Source organism: Kwoniella bestiolae, chromosome 2 (genome assembly GCF_000512585.2).
Source record: "Kwoniella bestiolae CBS 10118 chromosome 2, complete sequence".
Lineage (NCBI taxonomy): Eukaryota > Fungi > Basidiomycota > Tremellomycetes > Tremellales > Cryptococcaceae > Kwoniella > Kwoniella bestiolae.
In genome coordinates this window covers 2,156,880-2,176,344 of record NC_089242.1, presented here as the reverse complement: position 1 = coordinate 2,176,344, position 19,465 = coordinate 2,156,880, and the positions used below count along the sequence as shown (strand labels likewise).

The window sequence follows — 19,465 nt, the reverse complement described above, 5'->3', positions numbered from 1 at the left end:
ATTTCATCCATTATTCCATTTCTTAAAGATTACTTACTCCACACAACACATTTTCAATTCCAATTTACTTCCACTGCTATTCTTGATTCTGTGGGTCAACTTGGTTAGCGCCGTACATCCGATTAAATGAATGGGTGACAACCGAACCAAAACCAAACCAAACCGAAAAAGAAAAAAGAAAAAGGAAAAGAACAGAATAAAAGTAAAAAGAAAAAAAAAGCATAACAGGACACCACGAGACATAACGATCCGGATAGAACATTCCTCACATTCCTTGGGATCACCTATAGCTCGTAAGCTTTATTATGTTTGGTATGTTCACTATACAATGATATGACCATAGAATGGACCGCAACCATCTTCATTACCGCCTCTCCTCTGATCAATAGTCGACATCCACTCAAAACGACAAAGTCATCATATACCCTACAAAGTCAAGTCTAAAAAGAGACATACGACGTCAACTTCGCGATCGAGCAAAATTCGAAATTTATCTTATCACACTGAAGAACAGAGCATTTCCGACTCTTCTCCTTCAAGCTTCACAAAGCGTAGATACCCTATATCTCTGATTGAACATCCCGACCTTCCATATCTCATCCAGCCAGGTTAGCATACTCGATAGGAACTTCAAACAAGGCAGTCAGATACACGGAGCACTAGCCATCCCATCCCGAGCAAGCACAGAAATATCCAACAGAACAGCAAAATTCGACTACGGTCGCATTTCACATTAAGACATATGAAGGTCAAGCTGTATCTACTTCATCAGCACGGCACTATACATACATACAACTCAATCGAACGGCCCATACATACAGCAGAAACATACCATGTATCCTCCACCTCCACCTCCGCTAGGGAGAGCTGCCAGCTCATCATCATCACACAACTCCCTCTCTGCATCCAGCCCATCGTCCTCAACAAGACTTACCACAAACACCGTTCTCGGTAGTCGATCACAACCTGCATCCTCATCTCCTCTGACTTCGAATGTCTTCTCACACGACCACACGACGACCGCAACATCAAGCTCGACCTTACCCGCTGAAGGCCCCCCTGCTAATGAGGAGATAGATTGGGTATTTACTCCGCCAGTGTTGGTCAAACATGGAATGTTCGCGGGCAGATCATTACGGTGAGTTGGTGCTATATCCCTTTCTCCCCTTATACTGGCTGACCCTGTGTACGTATAGATTTGCACTGGCTGTAGCACAGGAACCAGTGTTGGGCAGGCGAAAGACCGAAAAAGATCGAAGACCTATCGGTCCAGCGCCGATAGTGCGTTTCCGCGCGATGGAGCAGAAAAGACGTAGGAGAAGCGGCGGGAGTGGAAGTGGGACAGGCTCAGAGGAAGAAGTGGATCCGAGGTTCGTTCGAGGTTCTTCTTCCACACAGTCTACGTACTTCTCATATTATCCTTGAAAAAAGGTATCCTTCTTCCGCAATCTCTCAACCATCATCGAAGGGGTTCTCACCCCTCTTGCGGCGTTGACTTTCCCCTTCCCGGGTATGGTTGGAATAGTTCGATTGAACCCAGTCATCTTATCTGTGCTGCCGAACTTGGTCCTCCGTCGGAGAAACCCAATAGGAGCATTGGTATCCCTTCTACCTCTCACCAAGCATCATCATCAAAACCAAAATCACGATACGCAGAGGAAGATGGCCAAGGCGTTGGGGATGTAGATGTGGGAAGCGACGATGATGACGATGTGCCTATGCTGGACGGTAGTGGAGAGAGATTGGAGATCATGAGATCATCGCCTCCGACCATGCAGCAAGGAGGGTTTTTTGCGAAAGAACGTGTATCGAATATCAGATCAGGAAGTGGAGCACCACCCCGACAAGTCCCGGAAGAATCAATGATAGTAGACAATCCTTCGTCTGAGGATGAATTGAAAGAAGATGAGCCTGACCAACCCATCTCGATGATGCAATCTGGATATACCAGCAGGACTCAATCGGCAAATAGATCGGGCGGTAGCTCAAGGACGGAAACAGGTGGATCATCAAAAGGCGTCAGAAATCTTTATGGGAATCTGCATGTCGCGGGTGTGAGGGTTCCTGCACCTGAGGGTGGGATGGGAACTTGGTTTTTGTTCACGGTGAGTCTGAAACGCGTCTTGAATGTCCGTCATCGTTGACGCTGATCCATCGACACCTTCAGGATCTCTCTGTTCGTCAAGAAGGGACATACTCGCTGCGATTCAGATGCTTCGATCTTACTGCCATCGCCTCCGACGAAGGCGTTCCCGCACCCTGTCTGGTCGAAGCACAGAGTCAACCATTCAGAGTGTACTCACCCAGACAGTGAGTATTTTTTATTCTTGTGTAAGTACTGAAAGACCGCTATTGATCGCATATGTCTGGTCAACAGAGTACCTCCATTGCCCAAACCAACCGATTTGGCCGAACATTTCGCCAAACAAGGATTCAAACTGAACACCAGAAAAGTGAGTCTTGTTTTCATTATCGGAAGCAAAGTGAAGTGTGCCTATCATGGATACAGACGACGATCATCGGAGTAATGTCGATCTTCGCCACTCATGCACACGTCATCAATGTGGTAGAATGTCACCTCATCGCTGATGATATCATCTTTTGGCTACTACCCTAGAACGAACGAACCGCTTCTTCTCCTCCACCTTCTTCGACCTCTCAAAATGTCATACCACCACCACCGATGTTCTCCGATAAACCAAATAAGAAGCCCTCTACAGGAAAGACGAAAGAGAGACCCGCGGCGAAACCCCTCCAAGATAGTGATAGTGGGCGCAGTCATGACTCTGGGAAAGGAGCTTCGACCGGATCGAGTATTCACACGGTGCATGATATCTCGGGTGAAAGTGGGAGTGTCGTTTTATCTGGATCCGGAGGGTCGAGGAGCTCTGTTGGGCTGGCCGCTGGATCTGCTGGGTCGGGGGAGGGACCAAATTTCAGATCAATCGTTGAGGATGAACGAATGGATCGGTAGACAAGCAAGGAAAGTGGTTGTGTATGATCAGAAGAGCAGGATAGTCACGGAGAACCCCCTTATATGTCTTTCATGGGCATCATTCCCCTGATATCAAGGCAAATACTACATAGCACGACTTGACAGTAAATCGTCTACGATCTGATGATCTTGTGTTTACATTACATAAACATCAACAAGCGAAAGTCACGTTCTATATAAGGTTACACATGCAAACACCATGGAATGATCGCTGCCCGTGCAACCAGTCGACACATTGCGGTAAGGGTACGAGTCATTTTCACCCTATTGACCGCCAAGACCGCTCGACACCGCGTCTCACAGAAGCTGAGGCATGTAGGTGGCTCGTTGTTCACATGAAAGAGTTGTATACGGTCGCAGAGATGAACCATGCCTTCTTACGTCCCACTCGACCATCGCGGAACCGGAAAGAGTTGGAGCCACTTAGACATTTGGGCGCCTGGGCATCTGGGCAGATGAACGCTGTTCTGGCGCCGAAACTCAAAACAGCGGAAACGTGCGGAGAGGCGCATGTCGTGTGATACTTTCACTCCTGCCATTTGAGATATTTTCACGGTGTCTGAGAGGCCGGTCAATCGCAACATCAGCAATCGATTGATGTGATTGTAAGGAGCTGTCATGGTGATATCTAGTGTTCCACGTGATTACCTTTCGCGTGCCTCGCGCCACGGATGATCGTTCCTTAATCTCATACCTGGAGCCGTGAAACCTTGCCCACACCATGAGAGCGACCGTTGGACGAGACAGTCCCCAGGTCCCTGCCGTATGATCACCAATCTCGAGAGCCGTGTAAGTTAGAATTGCGATCCGATTATGAACATTGTACGGAACTTCATATGATACGTTCCTGCGCCAAGTCTCAGCCTGAGCATTGTTCTTCGGGTCATGCAATGATAGCATGTGTCCACCAAGATCATGTTACTCGTATCGGTTATCAATTTTCCGACAATCTGAAATCCTCCTTCTGATTGCGTATATAATCAGCTCGAAATGCGGAACATCAGCCGTCTTTCCTGACCACCACCTCATCAGCATTGCTGCATTCTCACATCTAGTTCACGTAGCGAAAGATGTCTTCATTACAATCTATGACCAACAGGCTTCAATATCTCATACAAGCCAATAAATTGATCACCAACGAGTGAGCTTGTGATCCCTTATGATGAAGCTCAGTAGTGCAATGCTGATAGCAGAACCCTTGATATTATATCTAGTATACAGAAACAGAACGACAATTTCGTCACGCTAGCTGGAGCCGCCAACGACTCAATCACCAATATGTTACACCAACGAAACTTGTCATCAATGAGCGATTTCATGGCAGAATGTAAGAAGGACCTTCCTGAGGCGGATCAAGCGCGATTTCAAAAGGTCAGCCAGTTTGATATTCTGACTATTCGAGATCTAGTCTGATACTGTATATCTCATCATACAGCTCATCGACGATAATACTTTTACGAGCCAATGGGAAGAGGTACTTGGCAAAGATATGGCAGGTCACCTCAGCGTTGTCGGAAATTTCATTGGTTCTCTTTTCATGTGTACGTATGAATCCATTCTACAGCTTGGCTTTCTGCTTGATGGATCATCATGAGCTGACTGGCAGCACTTCCCTACTATGAACTCATCAGTATATGGCTTTTCCCAAATTAGTTGGTATTCTCCTTTTGTTCATGCACTCCATCATATGTGATTGTACAATCGACCCTAGAAAACTGAATCAAATGTGTTGCTTCAGAGGCTGGCTTGTCCTTCGATATGACTGTTGGGTTCAGATACATTACGGCTATCACCAGAGGTAAGGCATAAGTCGTATAATACCCCTCCGCCAGAATGCTGAACCAGATCATTTCATTTCGTTGTACGCAGCTTCGGCCTTGCGACTCGCTGCTCTGGATGCGGTAGATGAAGCTACTCTGGCCAGATTGTCAACAACGATGAACGAACAAGGTAAAATACACCTTGTCCTGGTCTTCCATTGAACGGATCTGATAGATCTATCTAGTCCTCACGCAAAAATTGATCGATGGTCAGGAGGTAACCGAAGCTCAACAAGAACGACTTGCGGGCTTGCTTGACGAAGAAGCAGAGACATCAAGACTGGCACAAATTGCCAGAGCCGATTCGGCGGCTGCTGACGTCGAATTGACAGCAGCCACTGACAGCTTGGAGGCTGCATATGCTGCTTCTCGAACCTGCATGACACGAGGTGTTGTGAGTCGCTATACTGCTTTATTTTTGCTGTGATCCTTTGCTGATATCCAGGTCCCTGGCAGTACGGATTCATCGCCGGTCTAGTCCTCATGGGAGTCAGTTCAGGAGGCCGCGTCCGATTCATAGTCGCGATGTGATTGCTGACTACAGTCATGACAGGGCATATACGCCTACGGGAAATACCAAGAGAGTAAAGAGGAGGACAAGCTCAGAACTGCCATTGGGCAATTAGCGTCCGCGAGGTTATACCTGACTATGGCCGAAAGCTCCGCACAAGATTTCACTAGTGTTAATGTATGTCTCGGAAATCGACCAAGAACAATTGCGCAACTTTGATTTGCTGAGCAATACTTTCTTTCGTAGACGTACGCCGACGATATAGCCGACGCCTATGCTAAGAACGATGGCAGCTGGAAACCTATCATGGAAAGATTCATCGATAAGCTTAGGAAATTCGCTCAACCCGACATCCAAAAAACGTATGATGGTTTGGTCGCGGACGATAAAAACGCAACCCCTGCGCAGGACATTTCGGCCGATCCTCCAACTTGGCAAGATCTTCAGAAAATTCACGATGATCAATTGAAGGCTGCCTCGACGCCACCAGCCAAATGACCTATGATCAACAACCAACATCGTCTCGCATCACAAAAGTCAGCAGAGAGGAGCTTCTTGTTCGTCCTAGTCCTAACCTAGGTCGGTGAACTTTGGAAATCAGTTTGTGGAATACGCACTACCCAGGTAGAATTAGGCTAAGATAGTATGAACATGCACGAATGTACCTTTCCATAAGTCATTGCTTGACCTGAGATAGGCTTATACAAGAAAATATTCACGTACGGTATCTAACTTTGGTATGGTGTGTGTTAGCGACCAGCGACCATCGAAAGGCTTAACAACAAAATTCTCTGGGGCACGCCGTTCCCGTCGCTACGGATTGCATGTACTTATACTGACTCCTCGTCATGCACTCTTTGCGCTTGAGCTTATCTTTTCGCTCCCTTCTCACTTCGGCTTACACCTTGATCCAACTCTCACCCCAATGTCAAGTGAAAGAAATCCGTTCAACTTGCCCGGGGCTCAAGAGCCAAAGTGGCATTGGTAGCACAACAAGGGAGACATAACTCTCAGAGCAGACGATGGGACCTTGGTCGAAGCTGATAAATGGCGATCGAGTCTCGCAAGGTAAGTCAATCCATTGGAAACGAAGAAAGCAAGTGATGGATCTGATGTGGAGTCTGAACTGAATGTCTTGCAGTGTGTTCTTTCAAGGTATGTTGGACGCTGCCAGCCGAGCCACCGCTTCAGATCGCTTGGACCGGGACTCTCCTCGGGAAGAGACGGGAGTTAGTGAGCTCGGTACCACAGAACCTCTACATCTTGATATGGACCAGACGTCCCTCATCGCATTCCGGGACTTGGCCAACGTCTCCGACCCACATTGTCCCAGCCTCTCTTTCCAACAAGCCAAACTTCTCCAACAATGCGATAAATTCATCTGTAACGATAACATTACATCAGCCGTTAGACGTGAATTATACGAATGGGGCAGAACGAGGCCTTGTGAATTGCTTGTTCTCGCATCGGACGGAAATGATACCATTATGGGTAGAGTGGCGCTAGAAAATATGACTGACAGCACCTCCATCGAGCAGCAAATCAGCGGAGACTTGTATCAGATCCGACCTTTACAGACCAAACGGATTTGGGGTAGAATGCGGATGCTATCTCCTGCTTGGCAAATCGAACTGATCTGGTTGGCGTTCGATGGACCAAGGGGGAGACAGGTCATCATGGATCAACGTTCCTATGGTGGACGGACGGAGAAGAGGACTATCGTGAGGCTGAACGCTGATTGGGGGACCTTGTGGCAGAGATCTCGTCCCAGTGGGCACCAAGAGTAAGCGTTAGTGGCTTCTCCGCTGTATCAGCCTACACATCAGACTGATACATCGGAAGGTGTCGAGTAGATCGGAAGGGTCTTCAAGGTGTAGCTAATGCCCTCTTGCTTTGCCTTAGCTTGGGATTTATTGGAGACCACGAACTATGAGAAACAGGGCGGACGAAGTAGGATTGAAAAAGTAGCTTTGAAAGTATAATACAATGATGCATCCTCGGTGTTGATACGTGACATGTCACACCATGAAGCGAAGCACACCCCGAGATGAATTAGTAGATGCTGGCTCCCCATACATCAAAAGTCTAGTCAGCTTGCTTAGCTGCCCAATTATTCAAGATGCGGGTCCGCTCCTCCAAATAATCCATACAAGCGTGTTGAGATCTGTAGGGCTGTTCAGAAAGTGAAGATGCATGCTGTGCAGAGAGCTGGAAGCTCCGCGAATCTCAACGCAGAGAGCCTGATCGATGAAAAGGGGTTATCTATTTCACAGTGAACCGTGCTACGTATAATGCATGTGTTCACGCCGAGATCTTCTTGCCTCCGTTCATATATTGTCTTCCCCTATTACACACAATCAGCAACCCCTCCCTACCCCCTATCTATAGTTGAAAAATCAACTTACAGATCCGTCAATGCACCTGAAGCATCCATCAACCGATTTGTCTCATACACTCCAAACAGGTACTCGGAATTCCTAGCATTGCCGAACCATGCGTATTTGCTATTGGTAAATCAGACTCGAACAGCTTCAATATCTACCACCCAGGCATGTACGTTATTGGGAGAATGAAGGATAGAAGCTACCCACACAACCCAATCTTGTTGATCCAGCCATGCCGTAGTCTCCTGCATGAACGTACTGACCTCCTCCAAAGATGGATGCGGATCTGAACCGAATTGCTACGATGTTGCACCCATCCAGCTTAGCCCAATACCTCCCCGCATTCGCACAGTGAGGGAGTGACTGGAGATTCACGCACATAACAAGCGAATTCCGACAAGACCATTGGTAACCCGAATTCTTTCTGGAATGCAGTTAATGTACCCTTGAAGTACTCCACGTCAGTGTTGTATAGATGGGTAGATACGTAATCTGGCTTATAAACGCAGTCGCCCCATCCGTCCGAGGGGGAATTATCGGGACAGATGGCTTTGAAGAAATCCTATGTGCCGTTGTACATTAGTCCCCAAGCCTCACATGTCGGTGAACTGTGAAGTGTAGGATGGGTGGAGTGGGGAGTAGGGTTGATGTTACTTACAGATAACCAAGTTTTGTTGGATGCCATTACGGGGGAGTGGATTTTGACATTTGGGTATTGTTGGCGGATCTGGACGATTTGGGTCTTCCATCTAATACGTAGTACACAAGTTCAATGTCAGCTGCTTGACTTGAACGATCCCTCGGGGAATGCTTACGTTTCGGCTGCTTGGGCTGGTTCGAGGTACACCGATACCCCTGTCGATGTTTTGAGATCTACACAAAGGCCACAAGGGAACCTTCGTTATCCTTGATGACACGGTATCTGTACGTTGTTCACCACTCACCAGGCTCATTGTACCCCATCAACTCTGTGAATCCCTCTTGGAAAGTATCCTCGTTGTCCAAGTACGTCGGACCAAAGCTACACCATCATCAGGAACTTTTCTAAGGGACATGTACTTGATTACCGGGATCGCATGAAACGGACCGACTCACATCATAGGGACGAATTCCCCATCAATAGATACTCCATCAGAAGTCATCACGCCCTGATTCCAATTTTTGTTCCAATTGAACCACCACGCGACGGTCTGCAATAACACATGAGACATCAGCAAACCAGCATCAGAGCAATGCAAGAGAGCAAAGGTCCCTGACTCACCGACTCTGGCGTGAAGAACTGAGCAACTGGCGCTGCATCTACTTCTTGGACTGGCAATCCAACGCCTGCCTACCACATGAAATACAAGGTTAGCGTGATCCTGCTGCATTATGATACAGCATCGCTTATCTTACCTTCCCAGCACTCGGTGATCCATTGGTAGTTGCGCTAGAGGTGGCTGGTACAGACAAAGAGCCAGCAACTGAAGTTGTCGTCCCTACCACACTGCTCGCAGTGATATTCCCGTCCGAGGTGGATGTAGCCGATACAGCGGAAATCGTATCTGATTTTGGCAAGTCCATTGATCCAATCACTTTATCTGTATACAACGGCGTAGATGCTTCGGTAGTTTGTACTGCTCCTAGTCCTGAGGTAGGTGTGGATATATCCGAGGATGATGTCGGTTCAGCCACCAGAATGATAGCGTCTATGGACTGTGTTACCGTTGCTGAAGGCCCGGATTGGGTGACAGAGGCTTTACATGCTCTCTTATGTTTTGCGGCGAGAGTGTATTCGGGTGTGAGGAACAATACCAAGAGGAGGATGAGCATTAATTTGGGGGAAAGATCCATTTTGCTTTTCATTGGGTTATTGATTGAGAATGAAGCAATGAAGAACAAAGTGGGTGAGTGAACTTTCAGTTGATATAGCTTGTATCAAGGTGTAGTCAGTGTACAGTATTCAGTACCGCTCCATGATCTTTGTACTTTGTATAGACCCGATAGTATTTGCATCAATGAAAGGAGTATCAATCACCCTCTGCCGCAAGTGATCACAAAGGTAAAATGATTGATCATTGCCTCTCTGCGTCATTGGATCAATTGAGGGGTCAATCCAAAGGTATACCTTGGCACAGAGAAAGCGATGGTAAGCGGTGAAGGCTTTAGAGCCTTTGAAGGGACAAAGGTATTGGTGAAATGCATATACAATTTCGATATTATATCGTGATTTGAATATGACCATTTGCAGATGTGTCGTATGGACATGGAAATTAGTCGTGCATCCAGGTTCAAGCGAGAAATGTCCGTTGATTTCGATCGAATGATCTGGATTGTCCATGAATCAGGTATCGCTGTGGCGTCGTTATGACCCAATCAGTCGTGTCCACCATTGATGTATTGCCATCCTCTGTGAAGTCACCTTGTCAGTCAGTCACAGTATTACGGAGAAACGATGAAAAACTTACAAAGGCGTGATCTCCCCATCCTTGTTCATGAGCCTATTGTACTCGTGTACACCGTGGAGGTGGTACGAGTCTCTGCATGCTCCGAACCATGAGTATTTGCTGGAGGGAAAACCAGACCGAAAATCGAAATATCAGCTCATCCTTTCCTCGCTTCGCCTCTAGTATGTCTTGATGACTTACTAGATATACGGAGTCTCATCTAACCATTTCGTCGTTTGACCTGACCACGAAACAATCAGTATGTTATTCATCGTTCAAAAGGAGATCAAACGCCTCACCCATATAATCATGAACTTGCTGTTGGTTTTGAGGTCCGGGTACATTAGGTTCAAAGCTCTATAAACCCTACTTGTCAGTCATAGTGACGATGTACACAGGTGTAGGAGGCTATTTACTCACTTGCATAGCGAACTCATCAACGATGATAGGCAATTTGAACTCGTTCCAGTAATTCTCGATGGTCGCGACGAACGACTCGAAAGTGGTCGTGTAGACATGTACGGCAAGATAAGCGGGTTGAGTCTCTGGAGGGATGAGGGAGAAGAACTCCTGAATTGCATTAATTAGATACACGCTCTGGCGCTCAGCTGGTGGTCATGCTGTTTAGGGTTATAACTCACCTTCAACCAGTCGACACTTCCTGCGACTGCTGGAGAAACCAGCTTTTGATCTGGTTCGGTGAGCCATTTGTGCATTTCGATCCACCTGGACGTGAAAGCGCATAGAGAAATTTAGCTCTTCATGTATGGCGAGAGTCAGTGGTAATGACTCACGCAGGGAAGGCATCTCGAGGACTGGTTTTGCGCGCAACAGCTGGATCATAGTGATCTATACAACCGGAGCAAAGGTATGGGTCAGCCAATGTGAAATATGGAGTGTAGGCGACATACCAGGCTCATTGAATCCCATGAGTAATTTCCAGCCCGGTTGGAGGCCATGACCATCTTGTACGAGTTCTGGAGACCATCTATACCCAGAAGATGCGAAGATGAGCCAGGGTCGGATGCTGCCCGATGAGGAGATGGAACACTCACACCATTGGTATGAACTCGGCGTTGATCTCCAGATCGGGAGAGGTCTCAGGTACAAGAGGACCTTTCCAATGTTTGCTCCAGTTCCAGTGCCAGGTCAACTTCTATAATCCTCACCCCCCAAATTAGCTAACAAAATGAATCGATGAGACACGGCGACTCACGGAGCCCGGTTGAAAGAATTTCGCGACGGGATCAGAGGTTTTCTCTTGAATCGGCCAGCTAATCCCGGCCTGAGCATACCGCAATCAGTTAACAGATATAGACGTTAGCATGGGGATGTAAGAACATGCAAATGGGGAAACACGCACCTTGCCAGGCTTGTTGATGTCTAAATTTGCTATCTCCTGAGATGAAGCCATGACTGACAGGTGTCTTCTGCGAAAGTGAGTTACAATCGAACGTTCAGCTGAGTTTGAGGTATTCTTCTGTCGATTCCACCGAGACCTGTGACCTTTATATATGAGATGAAGTGAATAGATGCATGCTGGGTATACGGTCGACGATGAGATCCAATCCACCACACAAGGGGAAATGAAGACGGGACTGGGATTGGAATGATGCTGTTAGCAACTTGCCTTTATGAACAAAGCAACAACAGAACAATGCGGAATGCGGGGTACCCACATCTTTCACCACGTGTTTTTCAGTGGTAGTCGGTGAGTTCCGCCGGTTATCTGAAGCTGGTGGTGAAGCTGAGAAGCTGCGTATTGTGTTGCGTGTGCATTGACAGCCACGATATGAGTGATGACGTTGAACAACCTAATCATAACGAGAACCACACAACACTACTCATACCCAGACACACATAGTATTATCATTCGCTGCTCAGCCCTATCAACATATCACTGATTCAGACGAGCTGATACACGCAGCATCAGGAACTCAACCGCGAACGGCAAATAGCAAACGTCCCTTTCAACGCGTTTATGATCCCTCAACCCTTACAACACCAACATCAGTCAACTACCTAACATTAGAAAGGAGACTATCATCACAGACATCAGCAACTCAGGACCTCATGCATATGGGCTGGGGTCTGTTCAGGTAAGCTTCACAAAACCCATTCCAACATCCCTCGAATAGTCATCTTGCAGTGGCGATATGACGTGTTATCCGGTGTGACCGGTATATCTCGTTTGCGTTGTGCGATTGTCATTGACCCGGGGCTGACCATCATGTCACTCACTTGACAGTCTGATCCTTCGTGATGGTCTCTCCCTCTTTTCACCATGAACACCCATCTTCACCCCCTCCACTTGTCCAATCTCCTCTACCTCTAAGCGCAACCTCAATCCACTCACAGGCATCATCTTCAACCTACCCTGCGTCATCCAGCTATCCCAGTAATCCAAGTCCACAACGGCCCAATCTACCCACACCTCCCCCCTCAGATCGTCTCCCACCACCGAAAGGCCGCACATCGCAGCATCACAATGGTGGGAATAAACTTATGAAGTCTCTACGTAAAGGCAAAGAGCGGGAGAGGAACCAGCAGACAGCCAGTACGGGTGATATAGAGGAGGATTGGACACTGGAGGGTATACCGCCCCCTTCATCATATCATGGGATCAACGGAGGAGGCAGAAGAGCAAGCTCAGAGACTACTCAGACGATGGAGAGCTATTCCAAGTCGAATACAGGATCTCAGGAGGTGCTAGCCAGCGATGAAGGGGAAAAGAAGGAGAAGAAATCTAAAGGTCGAGGGATCGTGAAGAAGACATCTAGGCTGTTCGCAAGAGATAAGGATAAAGAGAAAGAGAGATCACCAGAGTACGATCAACATCATCAGTCCGGCGGAACGTCCTCTCTCAATCCCATACCTGCCACTCGACAAACCTCTTATTCCTCTGCTCATTCTGGAGATTCTCAACACAGCGCTGGCTCAAATCACTCTTATCCGAGGAACGTCAATCCTTTCCCCACCCTTACTCGACCCATGTCTAACCAATCTAGATCAAGGGTAACGAAGGAATACCAATCGCACTCGCGCAGAGCATCTCAAGATTCGACCGCCTCCTCCTGGAGAGCCAGATCAATCAGATCAGGATCATCCCCTCACGAAATCATCCCACCCGGTGATATCGGTGTACCCATACCATCGAGACAGGGATCCAACCTAAGTGCGTCCGTACCCGGATTATCAAGAAACTCTTTACCTCAACCCGGATCATCTTCGACTTCTGCTGCGCAACAACCCTCATCGAGAAGTCCCGAAACAATCCCTTCGAGAATGTCAACGTGGTTTTCTCACCTATTACCTTCAACCTCGGCTGCCACTATTCAAGAAGGATCCTCACCTCCTCCTATAGACTCACCACCACCATTACCCCCTTCACCTTTACGCAAACCCCCTTCAGCAGCAGCGAGCTTCCTGAACGCTGCTAGACAAAGAGCGGTAGATGGCGTAAGGCATCTGTTGGACACGGAAGCTCAACCTGATAAATGCCAAGACACCATCTGGGTAATGGGAGTGGGACATTCAGGCTGGAGGCCATCTACTCCGAGTCGATCGCCGAATTCGGTTAATCTGCCAGATTTACAGGATGGTGCACCTGGAATAGAGGAAAGGCGAGGATCGAGTGATTCAGTCAACAAACCTTCGCCACCCTCAAAGCATGATAGTGGAGTATTGAGACCTTCAGCGTGGTCGAAAAAACAGAAAGATCAATCTCAGACCAATACCAATAGTATTTCTTCCACGCCACCACCTTCGAAAGGCTTTTCCAACTTGTTTACCGCTTCGACCTTATCTTTGGCTTTACCCGCATCTATGACCAGCGGCTCACCCAGTAAGGATGGTGGATCGAGCGTCACGGATAGTCCGGGTAAATCAAAGAAGGATAAGAAGGAGAAGGAAGTACTCAGATGGCCTGATCAATGTAAGCTGTTTCGACATGGAATTGATTTCGGATCGATAGCTGATAATTAAATCTGTGTCTCAGTTTACGACGATTTCAAATCCGTCGTATGGTGTACTTATCGATCTCAATATGCACCGATCCTCTCCCTCCCCAACCATCTATTGATACCCTCTCCAGAAGCCTATTACTCTGCCTTCGGACCGCCTGCAGATCTATCGGTAGATCTTAATACAACCGGTTTGGCTTCAAGCGTACCTGGTGGGCTGTCAACCAGACCCTCTGGGACGGGATGGAGTTGGACCAGATCAGAGGGCGGTCTGACGAGTGATGCAGGTTGGGGATGCATGTTGAGGACCGGACAGAGTATGCTGGCAAATGCTTTGATACATCTCCATCTGGGTCGAGGTGAGTTTGACTGAACTCTTCAGCTTCTTTACCATTGGAGTCTCGAAGCTGATAAACAATTAATCTGTAGAATGGAGATTACCCCCGAAACCTTCTCTTCCACCCACAACCCCATCGGACCTGACGGATCTATCACGATACGCAGAATACGTAAAAATTTTATCTTGGTTCCTTGATGATCCGTCGCCGCTTTGTCCGTTCAGTGTACATAGGATGGCATTGATAGGTAAAGAGCTGGGTAAGGAGGTTGGGGAATGGTTTGGGCCTAGTACTGCCGCGGGGGCTTTGAAGTGAGTCCATCTCTCTTGCTTCTTCGATGACTTGTTTCACTGCTTCAATTCAAGGCTTTCATCGTGATCCGAGCCCCGATACAGCTTGTCCAGTTCGGCAGCGCTGATGGTGCTTTCAATGTTATCTAGAACCCTTACAAACTCCTTTGCACCATGTGGTCTAGCAGTATCGACAGCAACAGATAGCATAATCTACAAGTCTGAAGTGTATCAGGCGTCCAATTTACCTTCGACAGGATGGTGTGTGCCATCCAGTCATACCTCGAGTGAGGGAGATATACCCATTCAGAGGAGGTCATCCGGATCTACAGCGAAGAGTGCGAATGTATGGGGTGATAAAGCTGTTCTGATCTTAGTTGGCATACGGCTTGGATTGGATGGCGTCAACCCAATCTATTACGAGAGTATTAAGGTGAGTTTCTCTTCCGATCTCCTTTTTGGTTGAGTAAACATCTCGCTGGCCTATATTGCGCACAAAGTAGCTGACTGATCCTTGCTATTGCTTAGGCACTCTTTGCCTTCCCCCAATCAGTCGGTATAGCGGGTGGTCGACCCTCATCATCATACTACTTTGTCGGTTCCCAAGCAAACTCGCTATTCTACCTTGATCCTCATCTTACTCGTCCGGCTATCCCTCTTGAAATTCCTCCTGCTCCTGTCATGTCTACGCCAAATCCGACTAAACCTGAAGAGGAAGAACCTGTGATGATTGATCCATCGGAAAGTATCCCTACGACTGGGGAAGTCAAGTACAAGATTGATGTGGTCAATGTAGATGATATATCAAGTGACGAATCGAGCGATAGCAATATCACTTCGTCGCCCTCAACAAGGGTCAGACGGGCGAAGAGGAATTCCAAGCAGGCCAAGAGGCTATCAGCAAAGGGAACTACGCCACCTAGACCCACGTCTACCCATCCTCATTCTCAAAATGGAGAGTCGACACCTCGTCAATCCAATTCAAAGGAACCTGCCCAGATACCTATACCTAGCCATCATCCCCTCGACGAGCTTCCTGTCGAGCCGGAGATGCAGTGGTGGATCAACGCCTATCCTGAACAAGCATTACGGACCTTCCATTGTGAGAAGGTCAAGAAGATGCCTTTGAGTGGGCTAGATCCTAGTATGCTGTTAGGTTTTTTGGTGAGGAGTGAGAGTGACTGGGAGGACTTTGTGGAGAGAGCTAATAAGGTGGGTTGATCGTTTCGCCTGCTCCGGATCCTGGGTGGATTGTCTGTACTCATTGATGGTGATGCTGATTCGTCTCATAAACCCACCTAGCTACCTCACAAGATCTTCACTGTACAAGATGAACCTCCCTCATGGGATGTAGACTCTGATGCCGGTTTGGAATCTGTTTCTGAACCTGACGAACCCAGTCTGGACGACGAGGAAATCGAAAATGTCCCGATAAGTTCCGGACGACAACCAGATTCAAACACCGTATCTTCACCTGAAGAAAGTACGCCAGAAGGTATCGAAAATGATATTGTATTATCGAAAGATACGACTTCACAAGCTGTCGATATAATTACGAACAAAACGAAGAATGTAAATATAGATAATGAGGAAGAAGGGGAAGAAGAAGAATGGACATTAGGAGGTACACCATCAAGTCAGAAACCTGTCCTTGTTGAAAGACCCACACCAAGTTCCATGAGTTCGAGGCAGGGTAGTTGGCCCAAACCCGCACAGGACAAAGTACCTGAAGAACAAATTCTATTTCCCCGAAAGGAAGAACGGAGTATAAAGTTCCCTTCTCCCACTTCGCCTACTTCGCGAAATGACCTTGAGAATGAGACGATGAAGAATAGGAGACCGTTATTGCAGGATCAGAGGATGAGGACTGAAAGTTGGGTGGATCCTTCGCCTGTTCGAGGGGAGGCCCCTAATGGAGATAGTTTGTTGTGAGTATGATGATGACATAAATTTGTGGGATTGAGGGATTGCTTTCTGGTTTTTGTATGTACCGTACTAGCTTATTTATGGATAATGTATTTGATGAATCTGAGTGGAAGATCTTGGTTCGCTTATCCACGTGTTCAAATGCAAGGTTGGCAATGGACGATAAGTCTTGATGAGAGATACAGGCATAGTCGTTTGAGGTGGGTCCGAGCTTTGATTACAGTTCAATGCCTGTCTTCGTATCTCATTTCGCACAAACCCTCGGACCCTCGTTCCTTCCTTCCTCATGTTCACCAATTCCATGTATATATAAGCGGGTATTCGATCTATGTTCCTTCATTTCCTTCCTCTTCTTTCCCTTTATATCCTATCACAGTCTTTCGTATCTCTCTCTGCAATTGCAACTCACACAGACCATTCATCATGTCCCGATCTCAACCTCATCCTTCTTCCAGAAAGCCTTCGGCGGCCTCATCTTCGCTCAAGGACCGATTCACCAGAATGCCCAACTTTCCCAAGGCTTCCTCCATCTCGACCTCAGCCGTCTCCGGGTATTCCAAGCTCGCCACCGAGAAATGGCATGCTTATCATTCTCATGGCGATATCACCCTTCGATCCGAGGATGGTAAGCTCTTCGGGGCAGATAGTTGGAGACTCGCAAAGTCTAGGTAGATTTACTTGGCTCATCTCCTTAGTAATATATCGACTGTAGGAGGACTAATCCTGCTGATTCCTTTACAGCACCGTATTTCACGATATGCTCGAAATAGCCGGACCCGGTACTTCGTCCTCCTCGAAAAAATCTGGCAAGCGTGTCCCAGATCCGCCTATCGACATGGAAGTCTCTTCCTTCGTGCTCGAGCTTTTCCTCAACCTTATCAACGTATCGATCCCTTTGATTCCCGCCTTTCTTCCTTTTCGTCAAATCAGAGAATTGGCGGAATTATGTGAGAAGTTTAACATCAATTCGAGCGTACAAGATCACATCTCCCAAGCGCTGCAGCTCGCAGGTGTACTCGAGCCTTGGGATCTCCTGCTTTATGCATGTACAAAACAAAGAGTTGAATTAGCAAGGAGAGCGTTGGAATTTATGGGTCCGCATGGGTTTATCAAGGTTTATCCGGATGTCTGTGGGCCAGAAGAACCCCCTTCGCTTCGCTCTATTCCATTCTGGAGTCGATTTTGCCTTCTCTCACCATCATGGCAACAAGAACTACTCTTGAAGGTCTTTCAAGAGCCAGAGTACGCTGTTCCAGAAGACCCCGCCTCGGCATTCGACGGATTTGCTAAAATGGTGTTCAAACCTTGGGATCAAGTGGTCAAGGATTTTAATCCCAGGAAAGTGACTTTATTCCGCTTGCGAAGAAAACAACAGACAATGCTGACCTTATAAACAGCAGACATTGATTCGTCGACTCAATATCGGTACGCTCATCTTCGAAGGAACATCGACGCAGGGAGTTACGTTGGAGCGGTTTAGGTCTGATATGGATGGAGTCGCGGAGTGGGCGAAGAATCAAGGTGTGAAATATGATGTCTGGTAGTAATGTAGTGATGGCCGTGTGTACATGTTATGTATTCCATATTCAGTCCGTCACAAGCAAGGAGGAAACGGGTATTTGTCACAGTTTTCTACTTCCAAATGCTCCCCAGAAACATACAAAGAAAACTTGTGATCAAACGCACAGACCCTCCTTCCTACGCATGTCATCTCAAATCCGCCTACATTGATTCTTCCCCTGCTTTCGACTTTATCCCCTGTTCTGTAAATTTTACAATCAGCTCTTGAAACCTACACCTTACTCATCCGATCTCTTGGCGATACAACCCTCTTCTACTTCAATTCACAAACCTCACAATGGCGGATACACATCAAAAGGCCACCGAGACGTGGCACTCTTATCATTGTCAAGGTGACATCACCCTTCAAGCAGATAACGCTCTCAAAAGCAAGGTCAGCTTCCTGTATGGATGTGCATACGCGGTCTCGGCTGACCTGTGCGTGATGATCACTATAGCACGGTCTTCAGCGATATGCTTCAGATCCCTCAACCCTTAGGCAATGCTTCCGTGTCGACCTCCAAGAAACGAAAGCGTGTCGACGAGGTTTCACCCATAGACATGAAGGTCTCACCGATTGTCCTTGAAGCCTTCCTGAACCTCGTCAATGTATCTATTCCAATCCCTCCGTATCATCTGGCGTTCAACGAAGTCCAACATCTGCACAGTCTCTGCGAGACATTCGATATCCAGTACAACATCAGACACCGAGTGAATCGCCTACTGGAATCAGCTGGAAAACAAGACCCTTGGGACCTGCTGGCGTATGCTAGTAGTAGGGGTGATGTCTCTTTAGCAAGGAAAGCGCTTGCGTTTATGGGTCCTGACGGTTTCGTTGGAGCGGGGCCCTCCATCAGCATTATGGGTACTCATACTCTAACCAAACCCAAACCCAATGAATCACTCAGAAGCAAGTCATTCTCGTACAGGCTCAATCTCCTGCCAGACTCCTGGCGAAGGGAGCTGGTTTCATTAGTCTTCGAGACACCTTCCTTTACAGCAGACCATAGTATGCAGACTAGATCTAAACACAAGACGACAAGAACAAGCAAAAACAAAAGGACGTTAGGTGCATCAACTATCCCACAGAGGCCCTTCAAGCGTATGGAGACCGGGACAATTCTCAGATCCGAACGTAAAGGTTGGTCGGGCACATTCGAAGTGAAAATAAATTGGAACACGGTGGTAGAGGATTTCAATCCTCAGACGTGGTGAGCTCTCATCAAGCTGATCAAGCATGGCAAGCAGAGGAA

General features: G+C 47.5%; 7 protein-coding genes across 7 annotated transcripts; 5 read left to right on the top strand and 2 right to left on the bottom strand.

The window, feature by feature from the left end:
- Nucleotides 1-833: 833 nt before the first annotated feature.
- On the top strand, nt 834-2,974 carry I302_103962 (uncharacterized protein; the record flags this gene model as incomplete). Its single annotated transcript, XM_065869770.1, has 6 exons — nt 834-1,138; nt 1,197-1,370; nt 1,526-2,105; nt 2,168-2,310; nt 2,378-2,453; nt 2,618-2,974. The coding sequence occupies 6 exons, from the start codon at nt 834-836 to the stop codon at nt 2,972-2,974; spliced, it is 1,635 nt and encodes a 544-aa protein (XP_065725842.1).
- A 1,091-nt stretch (nt 2,975-4,065) lies between these two features.
- I302_103961 (uncharacterized protein) lies at nt 4,066-5,824 on the top strand (the record flags this gene model as incomplete). Its single annotated transcript, XM_019189326.1, has 10 exons — nt 4,066-4,136; nt 4,210-4,366; nt 4,431-4,536; nt 4,627-4,647; nt 4,734-4,793; nt 4,865-4,945; nt 5,001-5,209; nt 5,272-5,304; nt 5,369-5,503; nt 5,573-5,824. 10 exons carry the CDS (start codon nt 4,066-4,068, stop codon nt 5,822-5,824), a joined length of 1,125 nt encoding a protein of 374 aa, XP_019048888.1.
- A 659-nt stretch (nt 5,825-6,483) lies between these two features.
- Nucleotides 6,484-7,308, top strand: I302_103960 (uncharacterized protein; the record flags this gene model as incomplete). Its single annotated transcript, XM_019189325.1, has 2 exons — nt 6,484-7,096; nt 7,229-7,308. 2 exons carry the CDS (start codon nt 6,484-6,486, stop codon nt 7,306-7,308), a joined length of 693 nt encoding a protein of 230 aa, XP_019048887.1.
- A 319-nt stretch (nt 7,309-7,627) lies between these two features.
- I302_103959 (uncharacterized protein) lies at nt 7,628-9,543 on the bottom strand (the record flags this gene model as incomplete). The annotated part of the gene is made up of 10 exons (XM_019189324.1): nt 7,628-7,670; nt 7,732-7,830; nt 7,918-8,009; nt 8,090-8,272; nt 8,369-8,459; nt 8,526-8,583; nt 8,655-8,731; nt 8,806-8,900; nt 8,972-9,040; nt 9,106-9,543. 10 exons carry the CDS (start codon nt 9,541-9,543, stop codon nt 7,628-7,630), a joined length of 1,245 nt encoding a protein of 414 aa, XP_019048886.1.
- Nucleotides 9,544-10,065: 522 nt separating this feature from the next.
- I302_103958 (uncharacterized protein) lies at nt 10,066-11,550 on the bottom strand (the record flags this gene model as incomplete). Its single annotated transcript, XM_019189323.1, has 11 exons — nt 10,066-10,099; nt 10,158-10,256; nt 10,338-10,377; nt 10,436-10,493; nt 10,557-10,706; nt 10,778-10,862; nt 10,931-10,985; nt 11,048-11,124; nt 11,192-11,292; nt 11,353-11,421; nt 11,500-11,550. 11 exons carry the CDS (start codon nt 11,548-11,550, stop codon nt 10,066-10,068), a joined length of 819 nt encoding a protein of 272 aa, XP_019048885.1.
- An 848-nt stretch (nt 11,551-12,398) lies between these two features.
- I302_103957 (uncharacterized protein) lies at nt 12,399-16,658 on the top strand (the record flags this gene model as incomplete). The annotated part of the gene is made up of 6 exons (XM_065869769.1): nt 12,399-14,070; nt 14,134-14,457; nt 14,528-14,747; nt 14,877-15,159; nt 15,255-15,938; nt 16,029-16,658. The coding sequence occupies 6 exons, from the start codon at nt 12,399-12,401 to the stop codon at nt 16,656-16,658; spliced, it is 3,813 nt and encodes a 1,270-aa protein (XP_065725841.1).
- A 417-nt stretch (nt 16,659-17,075) lies between these two features.
- Nucleotides 17,076-19,427, top strand: I302_103956 (uncharacterized protein; the record flags this gene model as incomplete). The annotated part of the gene is made up of 4 exons (XM_019189321.1): nt 17,076-17,320; nt 17,394-17,994; nt 18,050-18,156; nt 18,671-19,427. 4 exons carry the CDS (start codon nt 17,076-17,078, stop codon nt 19,425-19,427), a joined length of 1,710 nt encoding a protein of 569 aa, XP_019048883.1.
- Between the last annotated feature and the right edge of the window lie 38 nt (nt 19,428-19,465).